Source organism: Diadema setosum, chromosome 1 (genome assembly GCF_964275005.1).
Source record: "Diadema setosum chromosome 1, eeDiaSeto1, whole genome shotgun sequence".
NCBI lineage: Eukaryota > Metazoa > Echinodermata > Echinoidea > Diadematoida > Diadematidae > Diadema > Diadema setosum.
This window is the reverse complement of record NC_092685.1, coordinates 43,501,500-43,513,217: the sequence shown is the minus strand read 5'-3', so window position 1 is coordinate 43,513,217 and position 11,718 is coordinate 43,501,500. Positions and strand designations below refer to the sequence as shown.

Genomic DNA, 11,718 nt, shown 5'->3' with positions numbered 1-11,718 from the left:
TCCATTATTATATTGTTAACTGAAATTGGAACAGAAAAACATGCAAACTCTGACAGACATGGTTGTCAGCTTACGGTTTGTTGTATATAAAGTCTATGAGTGTATGAATTGAATTACCAATGTCATTAAAATACATTCAGCAAAAAAAAAAAAAAAAAAAAAGAGAAGAAAGTAAACACTTTTTCAAGTTTTTATTTCTCATAGAATTTTTGGCTAAATATTAATGTATTATATACCAAATGAAAGGAAATTTAATTGGCTATGAATTTGGTAAGTCAATAAGAAGGGATACTTTCCGCAGAGTGAACACCTTTGTTGTTCTCTTCCAAGGCACATAAGTAAAAATTGCAAAACTGAGTAAATAGTCATTCATGCATAGGCGCTCTTCCATATAACAATAAGAACAAACAACAAATTCACACTAAAAGAAACATGAATTAAGTTGCAAAAATAAACCTATGATCTCTATGATATCTTTAAAGCCTCAAAGATCAATGAAGGCTAAAAGTGATGGAGGAAAATGAAGAATCTTCTGTCAAATCTAAATTCAAATGAAATAAGGGAAGAAGCAATAATCAACGAAAATGGTAAAAATTTCAGTTGTTTCTTTTTTCAAATAAGGAAACTGCCAATAATGTTGGGTTCTTGAATTTGTCTAATGAATTCGCAAGAAAATAAAAGAATGAAATAAAGAAATTATGTTCATTTAATCATGTTTATGCATATTACTCCCTATGACATATAAAGTTTGAGTTGACAGAAAATTCGTATTTTCCCCCATTAGTTTCCTACTTTGTTTTTGTTAGAGGTTATAAAGAGATAAAGAGAACGAAAACTTATTTTTGCTATTTCATTCATGTCTCTAATTGTGTTAAATTTGTCTTTTGTTATAATTGCTATTGTGAAGGGCATTTGCAAATGAAAGACAACATGTCAATTTTTGCAATTTTTACTTTTGTGCTTTGGAGGACAAAAAAAAAAAAGAATGTGTTTACTCATGCGTAAAATTTCCTTTTTGTATTAACCTACATAGCTCGATAGCCAATCAAATTACCTTCAATATGGTATATAATACATTGATTTTCAGCAAAATCTTCTATGAAAAGTATGAACTCGAAAAAGTGTTTACTTTCTTTTTTTGCTGAGTGTAGATGCTGAATGCTTCACAATACTAAAGGTGAAAGTCAGTGGATGACCGTTTACCATACTAGATTTCCCTCTCAGATAGAGTCCTTTCAATAAACCACTTAGAGACTAAAAATTATGAGGAAGATCATTAATACTGAGTATTCGTTTACAGACACTAACTCTTAGATAGTGGGCCTAGAGAGACCGTAATTTTTAAAACGTTTTGAATTCTTGATTTAAAAAAAGAGTCCATTCAAACAAAACAAAGTTCAACAAATCGCATTCGACCATTTTGTTGGATAAAGCAGTGTCTCTCATGTGGTACATAAGCACTTGCCCGATTGCCCGGGGTACCAGTGAAAATCAAATTCGGGCAAGTGTTTTTGAACATTAGAACAAAATAATGCTTACCAGAATTGGGCAAGCAAAAAGTTTTGAAGCCACTTTTTTTTCTTATCCCCCCCCCCCCACAAACCCACATAGTCAACCAAACAGAAGCCCAAAGATAACGGCTGTTTAGTGATGCAACACACTTAAATAATTTCAACATAAAATGTACTTTCCAACACTGACGTGAAGAAGCCCCATTACAATACAATGACAACACTAACTTTGATCGGACCAAGTTTGTTACTCCATTTAAGCGTGCGAATCAATTTGTCCTGTTTATTCAAATGATTATGTTTTATTAAGCCCTTGACTTACACATGATTTTCTATATCATTTCCTTATATTTTGGACTTTCTTTTCTGGCAAATAAAATTAATATTCGTTAAGTTTTTCACAGCAAATTTGAAAATCTGCTTGCCCGACTGGGCAAGTAGTAATATAAAGTTATGTAGTACCCTGTAAATTGTTATGTAGTGTTTTTGATTGCCCTTTATCATGGATTGTTGTTGTTTTTGATGATGATGATGATGTTTTTATAACGTAAAGAGAATGTGTGGGTTCTTGGTCACAAAAATCGCCCGTTATTTTGGTTCGCGTCGACGGCACTGACCAGTGGTCGACGGGTTATAGTTTTGCACTTCTTTTCGCTAGCTCCCTCTCTTGTTGATTGTTAAAACAACAGTGGTCCGTCGGTAATACATGGTGCAGGTGCACCGACCTGCGACTTTTCGCAATATTTCTGATGCTATAACTTGACAAGATAAGGCTTTAATTTTGGAAAAGGTTGCAATATGACAACCATACGGCCATTCACGTGTGATGATCTGTTCAAGTTCAACAATGTGTAAGTATTTGTACTGATAATTACGTGATTTAGCATGGAATCTTTGGTAATCCTGTAAACCACAGTTAGTTATATTGAACGGTCCCACACCTAAGCATTTGTGCTGGACAGTGTGGGTGGACGGTGTAACATTCTTGCACTTGTTTTTACCACTTTTTTATGAAGTTTACTTTAGTTCAAACATGCAAATGTTTTAAAACTGAAGAGATTCCCCTATAAAGATTATGCCTATATTGTATTTACAGTCTCTGCCATACTCCTTTTGTTGTTGGACAGATTGTAAAAATGTGATAATCTTTGATTGATTTTAATGAAAGTTTGCCTTGTCTTTTGTTGCCCCAGGAACATGGACTATCTCACAGAAACTGTATCCTTTTGTAAACTGCTGATATGGTATGGGGTATGTTTGTGTATTAAAGCTTTTGCTACATGTATGTGCTAAGAGGGAGAGAGAGAGGAGAGAGAGAGAGAGAAAAAAAAAAAACCATAACCATAAAATATAAGAAAGGAAATTTTAGTTGTCAACAGAAATGGTAAATATATGTGCCAAGGTTCAAGAAAAATCATGTTCTTGAAATTGAATGAAATTTTGTGTCTTCACTCTTTAGAATATGAGTTGCATTGATGTCTGTTGAATATTGCCCTTTCAAACAATTGAATTAAATGAAATTATGAATATGATGATGATAAAGTGATCTTACAATGTATGTATGTGCTGAAATGCACTCGTGTAGAAGAAGTTTGATGTGATTTTATTTCATTTTTCATTTCACCGTGGTTAAAAGTGCACCTTTAGTGTGATAGCTCATTTTCAATGGAGTAAAAACAATGGCAGACATTGACATTGCCTTGACTACTCTAACCAAACCAGTATGGAATTCCTTTCTATCTGCAATACTTGGCTCACTGGCCTGAATATGTCCAAGTGTGTGAAGCACCAGGTGGACAAATAATGGGCTATAGTAAGTGATTTTTGTTTGTTTCTATATGTAGTGATTATTACATAGTGATCTGATCTGTAAAAAGTCAGTGTGTGAGGATCATCTGACATACGAATAATTGAAATAAAGTATCTATCAAAAGAAATGCTATGTGAGTTCCAATCAAAACGTGCAGTTTTCTCTATATGTAGTTATTATTACATAGTGCTCCATCAAAAGTCAGTGTGTGAGGATCATTTGTCATATGAATAATTGAAATAAAGTATCTATCAAAAGAAACACTATGTGAGTTCCAATCAAAATGTGCAGTTTTCTATGCAAATTGGGTCTCCTTTATAATTATAAAGTTAGCCATGTACATTATGGCATTCCATCATCAACTAGTGAAAATCATCATTGCTATTATGAAAACAATGGAGCAATTAATGACTGTCAGATCAAAGAATTGCAAAAAATGATTACACATGCAGGAAACTAAAATGTGATTCAACACAACTTTGTAATACTGACAAGAAACAAGACAAAAGGGAAAGTACAGTGCACTCCCGTTATAACAAACACGGTTATAACGAAATTCTGGTTACAACAAAATAAAAATCCAGGTCGCAAAATTATCGGCTCTATGCTTTTTTGTTGTTTATTTGTTTGGTTATAACAAAATTTCGATATAATGAAAGAAAACTGCCGGTCCCAAGGACTTCGTTATAACAGGAGTCCACTGTATCCAAAACATTTCTATGATTGGCTGTTTGCACAAATTCTGTTATGCCTTTTCTTGTGTCAATATTTCATAAGACTTTAGTTTTTTGTTTTGAAAAGGCAAAAAATAAAATAAAGGAGCAACACAAAACAGTCAAACAAGCAAAGAATTGGGCAGTGAAACCTTCACACATTTTGCTGTTAGTACTGAGAATACTAAAGGACTAAGTATCATATTAATCTAGGATTGTATGATTGACAGATACTTGAGCAAGTTTTACTGAAAAGTTTTGATATCTCTCTCTCTCTTCAAATCATTAATCATGCCTTTAACTGAAACAACATAAATGAATGAATCTAGAACAAAAGCATTGTCTTTAACTCTTGGAAATCATTGTACCTGCAGTTGTTAGGAGACCCGCTATATACAGCGTATCATGTACCTCCTGTATGCTGCGACAGGAGACAGAAATGCAGTAAAACTGCATGCAATATTTAATTCTTAAATGATTGTTGAAAAGTGTGATGACAGTGAGGCAAGCTTTGTTTCTTGCATTTCAAGTCATGGGCAAGGCTGAAGGGTCTGTTACGCAAGAGACATGGCATGGTCATGTGACTGCACTCTCTGTCGCTCCGGAGTACCGCAGGCTTGGATTGGCGGCCATCATGATGAATCTCTTGGAAGAGATCTCAGAGAGGTTAGTACAAAAACCATATCAAATGCCAGAATTCTGAACTACATGTAAGTTTATGACTACATCTTATTTAAAAAAGAAAAAAGAAAAAAAAAGAAGAAGATATTTTCTTAATTTGCTAAGGTTTCGAACACCTTGGTACAAACATATCTGAACAATACTTTTTTTGCCCCCATTCTCTCTGTCCCTCCCTCTCACACACACTTGTATTGATATTAAGTTATTCTAGTCTCAGTTTCTATGAGATTTATTGTCAATTCAGTAGCATATAAGAAATGCTTGATGGAGGTTGTAGAGATTCAGTGGTCATTGTCCAAAGCATGAAATGATATGCCCATTTCTATTATAGAACAAAAGATAATTCATTTCTTGTATTTTTTCATTTATTTATCGTTACTACCTTTAAAAAGAAATTTGGCTAATTAATTATGATCCAGTCAGTCATCAAGGGCGCCGGAAGCGGGGGGGGGGGGGGGGGTGGCACTTGCCCCCCAAACAAAATGTTGGGGGGGGCAAAACGAGTTTTTGCCCCCCCAAAGTGCCCCCTGTAACAAATAATTAATCACTGATTTAAAGATCAAAATGAACAATAAAGGCACATTTCTCGTCTAAATGTTGTAATTTCATAATTGAAAATGCAAAAATTTATAATACACTAACAACATACATTATTGTATCTATTAACTTAAGAGTAAATTTAATGTAGATGGTAGCCTCGTGTCCTTGAGTGTGCCCGCTGAAACATACCTTTAGTATATCTTACATTTTTCATTTTCTCCTAATTGCTTTCTAGCAGTATAAGAATATTTTTTATTGTTCGAACGATGCGATCACGTTTAATCTTTTTAATGAGTACATTAATTCACATAAATTGCAAAGTGAAAGTGGCTCGCTCGTTCTGCCCGTACTTATAGTAAAATGAAAAGTTTTCAAGTTATTATCATAGTCCTTCGCAGTGATTTCTTTTACTATGTTTAATTCCTCAGACATTTAATTTAAAATGCTCTATAAAAGCGACTTTTATACTCTGTTTTTACAAAAAGTCCCTACCGTGGGAGGGGGTATCCCCTCCCACACCCTCCCCCGCTCGGTAGCTTCGCTCCCTCGACGAGGATCGCACCATCACATAATTTACCCTCGTATGTTAAGATCATAGTCCTTCCAACTTATTTTTTTTTTCAATATGTTAATTCCTTAGAAATTTGCTTTTAAATGTTCTATAAACGCGACTTTTATACTCTGTTTTTACAAAAAGTCCCTACCGTGGGAGGGGGTGTCCCCCCTCCCACACCCTCCCCCCACTCGGTCGCTTCGCTCCCTCGCCGAGGATCTCACACCATCACATTATTAATGTACTCCCGTATGTTATGATCATAGTCCTTCCAACTGATTTTTCAATATGTTAATTCCCTAGAAATTTGCTTTAAATTCTCTATAAACGCGACTTTTGTACTCTGGTTTTACAAAAAGTCCCTACCGTGGGAGGGAGTATCCCCCCTCCCACACCCTCCCCCCGCTCGGTCGCTTCGCTCCCTCGCCGAGGATCTCACACCATGACATTATTATGTACTCCCGTATGTAATAATCATAGTCCTTCGCACTGATTATTTTTCACTGTGTTTAATTCCTTAGAAATTTGCTTTTAAATGGTCTATAAACGCGACGTTTGTATCCTGTTTTACAAAAGCTCCCTACAGTGGGGGGATCCCCCTTTCCACCCCCCCCCCCCCGCTCGCTCGCTTCGCTCCCGCGCCGAGGATCTCACATCATCACATAAATGTGCCCCCGTTGAGATTTTGCCCCCCCAAAACCAGAAGTGTTCCGGCGCGCTTGTCAGTCATGTACCTTGGTATCTCTCTGTTCTGTTTAGTATTAGGTTTGGATCAAGTCTAACACCCATCCATTTTAAACATGTCACAGACAAGGCACATTTGTTACAGCATCTTGGTAAAGGTACTGAAAAGTAGTAACCCTTTTATGTATCAGTAGCAACTAACTACACCATGTAATGAAAAATGTGATAATGTTGACACTGATGATTCATACTGAATAGTTTCACAAACTCTCCTACTACTAGTCATTGAAGACCACAGCTGCCAAACAGGCTAATCTTAGTATTCAAATTCCTTGAAATTTGGTTGGAGACACTTGAAAGAGAAATAATTATTTTATTGGGACTGTGCACTACATTCTCTGCAGTATTCCTCTTGATTTCTTGCCATGATCATCTGCAGGAAAGACTGCTTCTTTGTGGACCTTTTTGTCCGTGTCTCCAATGAGATAGCAACATCAATGTACAAACGCCTCGGCTACACAGTGTACAGGAAGGTGCTGGAATACTACTCTGGAGATCCTGATGAGGATGCCTATGGTAGGTTGAAAGATATGTTATTGGATGAGGATATTGAGCACCTCATAATCATCAATATTCGGATGCTTGCAAATGACTAGCCCTTTCACACAAATTCTCCAAAGGGACGGTGTCATGGTATAGTATTGGTGGAGATGAAGGTCGGGCTTTTAACTTTTTGCGAGATACCTAGAAACCACTTATGAAATAGTGCAGTTATGCAATAGTCCCACCTTTTATTAGGATTGCTTTGTTTTGAATATCTTAGCCATTTCAAAACAAATTTTCATCAAATAATTGTTTAATTTCTCTTGGAATTACATGTCCGTACACATTTTATAGGAGGTTTCTCATTATCTCACCAAAAATAAAAAATGTCAGAAACCTGAAGTTAGGTCTCGACCAAAACTATACGATCCCATCACAGTCCACATATGATGTGCTTCATTCACATGTTTGCTAGCAAGCTTTGTAATTTCAATCAGTAAAACAATCTTATCATGACAAGTATTATGGATGTGTAGTGTAGACCATTACAGACTGAATTACATGTGTTAAAAGGAGAAGGAATGTTAATTTGACTCTTCATTGTGGTAATATATTTTATTATTGGTAATTTATTTTATTACTATATTCTGTGCGATTGCAGACATGCGGAAAGCGCTGAGCCGTGACAAGGAGAAGAAGTCAGTGGTGCCTTTGAAGCATCCGGTCAGACCCGAGGAGGTGGAATGACAATGAGCCGGTGAACCGTGCCTGGAGCGTGACCACAGTTTGTGCCCCCCTGACGGGCACAGGGCCCAGTAAAATCTCTGCTCGGAATGCAGCCATGCATGTAAAACTCAACATTGACTCAGACCCTGCTTGCAAATAGATGCTCATCACACAAACAGAAACAAACAAGCAAACATTCATCTAATAGCAAAGGATTTGATAAATTAAGTGCAAACTTTTTCTTGTCCTGCAGAGATAATTTCCTCCTCGCATAAATTAACTCTTCCAGTGAAAAAGAAAGGAAACACTTGCAATGTGTAGCTGACATTTTCATTACTGCAGTTGAAATACTGCAGTTGGTACTTGCAATGGTGCAATTGATTAGTGGCTAAGATATTATCTGTAGCTCCTGGTTTTGATTTGATATGCAGAAAAGTCTTGTGTGCAGCCATCTCTTGTGGTGGGTATGATTTTTGTCATGAAAGACGCCTTGTTTTCATAACTGTGAGAATGATATGCCGAAGCTTTCAGTTATTAGTGACGGGCTTAAAAATCTTTCAGTTCAAGATGGCCACCTGACATTATCAGTTTTTATCCAACAACTACACTTTAAAGTTTGTTGTGATGTCAAGGAGGTGATGGTGGTAATCAGTAGCACAGGCATCATGTCTGTAACACCCAAACAATAATAAGACTGCATCATTACTGAACATTCAGGAGGAGAACTCGAAAAGCCAACTTTGTTTCTCCAGCGCCATGTGTGTGATCTCCTCATCTCTAGAATCTTGTCATCCGCATGAGTTTCCTGAAACGAATTCATGAATATTTGCATATTCATGGTTTCTATGGACACTTCCTGCGTTCCACTCATCATCTGACTTTTTCTCATGGTGAACAAATATTTGCCATTGTTGTGTTGGGCTTTACTTATTATACCACAGCTCAGTGTTGATGGGCAACATAAAGGCTTACAAGAGATGAATAACATCACCACAAAAAAATTACATCAATGAAATACCACGCTCCAAGTTTGGTTCACCTAGATGCGCTTGTATGTATATTTTTGTTTTGTCGTTATTTGTAAATGTTCTTTGTGCTGACCTTATTTCTGATTACATGTATTACCCTTACTCTTCTCCTCTCTCGAAAACTGCTAATGGACATGGTATAATGCTTCCAGTCTAAAATTATAGCATTGGCAGTAATAGCGCTTGGCGTCAGTTAATTAATTATTCCATGGCATGTTGAGGGTATTGTTGACAAGATTGTCGAAGATACAAAGAGCTCATGTGGAAGATGATGGCAGAAGCCTCTACTTGTGTAATCACAGATGATGAAATGACTATTTGTAGAGATGTTGTTAACTTTTGCTCACTGACAGGAAGCTCAAATATCTTATGTTGATTCTTCCTGGAACCTGGCAAATGCGACGCTGCACACTGGCAGTGGTCCGACAATCCCTGACCAGTAAAAATCACTGTCGGACCAGTAACTTTTTCAGAAATGGACCAGTAAAAAAGGAAAAACTGGGTACCTACTGATCCGACAAAGGTTGGACCAGTAAAAAAAAGTGGGTTAGTGTGCAGCCCTGCCAAATGTATTGTCAGTGACGAGTAAAAATATGGATAAAAAGTTGTCAGCATGGTTATGGCACTTATCATCACTGGGGTGACAAGACCTTGTATCTCAAATTCTGGTCAAAACAATTTTTTTTTCTTTTGGATTAATGGTCAGATAATCAGTTAAGTGATTTCGTGTCCAAATCCTGCCGTCTTACCCCCAAAATGAAGCCACCACAGCATGTCAAAGGAAAGACTTTCTCATTTGATATTGTGCTTTGGCTGCTACCATGTTTTTTTTCTCTTTAACATTTTGTAGATATGTGGTCTTGTCGCTCCAGCCACGTTATGCAAAACTGCTTGCACGCAAGTCCAAGCTATTTTTTCAATCCAAATAGATTCGAACTTGGGCAAGGTTGACTGCATTTTTTTTTTTTGCAACTGATTGACAAATTGCCCTATATTGAGGTAAATAAGCACTGAACTGATCAGTGTTTCAGTAGTAGCCATGATAAAAGAAATCATGGGCGTACGTGCTTGAGCAGGATTTGAAACTGTCTATATTTTTCTCTTGATTTTTCATAACCAGTTATTCTTTTTTTATTGGGCTATGATATGACAATAAAGTATGTTAACACCATAAGGTGCTTTTTGTGTACAATTCAGTATTGCTTGCCTAGTTTTGGAATGTGGTGTGCTGTCTGTTCTAAAGTTTGTATTGAATGACAGGTTGCAAATGTAGGTAGAGAAAAGCAAATCCATTGTCATAAAGAATGCATGCAAAAGCTTTTTTAAAAAAAGTCTAAAGATACGAATGATCCATTGCCAAACAACTCTTCATAATTATTTAAGATCCTTATTTGATTTTTTTTTTTCTATATGAGAATAAGTCTGCTTCTTCATGTCTACTGACTGTCTTTGAATGCACCATCTGTAATAAAGCTCAATGAACTTGTTTTCACAAAAACTTTTTTGTGGACTAATTTCATCTTCTGTACAGGGGATTGAACTGCTTGGGATCACTAAATTTATCCATTATATCGGGTATCAATCTTGTTATAACAGGGATAAAAACAGAAACATATGAAATGAATGGGACCTGCAATAGTAGCTCTTTACATGTATATCATGTATCTACATCTGACCAAGGAGGTTCTAGAGAATGGAGTCACAACTGTCTTATTTCCTTTGCTAGATGTTCGAAGCTGCCGCTCAAAAATATTTGAAGCATGTGCAAAACAGGATCTGCCGCGCAGATAGGAAGACAATTGACTCGTGTGTCATTGCATGATCACTAGCCACTTTCAAAGGAAGATATTTCTTTGTGATGGTAATTACTTTTCGCTATCCCTCCTTATAAAAGGTAGGTGGTACAGACGTGAGGATGCGCGAATAGAAATTGGAACAAAAAATGCTGAAATGAAGATGAAAATTACTCGACTAGGCATATGCGGGCACTAATCTGATATATCTATCAATAAAGAATTATACTTGAAGATTATTCCATATTAGTTTCATTTGTGGAAACTAAGCGGAAAAGTGATAAAACCAGCTTTCCTGGATGGTACAGTTTTAAACGTTTTCACATGATACAGCTCAGATTTACACTTTAGCGCAAATTTCTGGATGGAAATGTCTTTTGTTTTACATGCTTTATCATTAATTGAAATTTCATTTCATTTAATAAATAGATAAGCAAAATATGGCCAAAATTATGATAACGTTCAAAATTAATCTTCAGAATGCTGAGCAAGACGGTGGAAAGGAACATCGATCATCAAAGGCACAAGTGCACCTGTGGAATTCCTTTGTACATCAATAGAAATCTGACAACTGTTTGAATAATCACAGCCAGTTGGAACTCCAATGTATAAAACCTCCTTGATCTGACCTTGTTATAACAAAATTCCACAGTTTGTATGTTTGCACCTGCCTCTTTCTTTGTGGGCCAGTTCCATGAATTAGTGTATATACATATGCAAATAAACTTAGTTTTGTGCTGGGCATTATAAAATGTCGTGATATGTAAATGAAGGTATGTGTGTGTAGACATTAAAAATGAATATTTATGTGTGCTGGAGCATTGCCTTCAGAAAGATTTCTAAGATTTCAGAAAGATTTCACCGACCACTCTCTTGACCATTAATCAGAAACTTTCTTCCTTTTTCATTGGTCAGAAAGCAACACAACACACACACACACACATATGCACACAAACACCACACAAAGGCAACAAAATGTTCATCCTAATAAAGTACCAATTACATATTTTACATTTGCAGGAGAATGTGTTTGGTGGTTTTAGTTGGGAATATGGTTTCTTGCTGTACCCTGTTCCACACTGAGAATGTGAGAAGTGATGTGTAAAGTGATGTGTGTTGATTATTAGTGTAACTTT

General features: G+C 36.3%; 1 protein-coding gene across 1 annotated transcript; it reads left to right on the top strand.

Moving 5' to 3' along the window:
• Window positions 1-2,212: 2,212 nt before the first annotated feature.
• LOC140236291 (N-alpha-acetyltransferase 20-like) lies at window positions 2,213-11,358 on the top strand. Its single transcript, XM_072316247.1, has 6 exons — window positions 2,213-2,362; window positions 2,705-2,729; window positions 3,234-3,324; window positions 4,565-4,700; window positions 6,932-7,068; window positions 7,697-11,358. The coding sequence occupies exons 1-6, from the start codon at window positions 2,310-2,312 to the stop codon at window positions 7,780-7,782; spliced, it is 528 nt and encodes a 175-aa protein (XP_072172348.1). The 5' UTR covers window positions 2,213-2,309; the 3' UTR covers window positions 7,783-11,358.
• The last annotated feature ends 360 nt before the right edge of the window (window positions 11,359-11,718 follow it).

Excerpts from the sequence above, each read along its gene's own strand:
- LOC140236291 (XM_072316247.1), top strand. The coding sequence starts at position 2,310 with ATGACAACCATACGGCCATTCACGTGTGATGATCTGTTCAAGTTCAAC. Across the intron at positions 3,325-4,564 it reads TGGACAAATAATGGGCTATA|TCATGGGCAAGGCTGAAGGG; the intron begins GTAAGTGATTTT and ends TTGCATTTCAAG. Across the intron at positions 4,701-6,931 it reads TTGGAAGAGATCTCAGAGAG|GAAAGACTGCTTCTTTGTGG; the intron begins GTTAGTACAAAA and ends GATCATCTGCAG.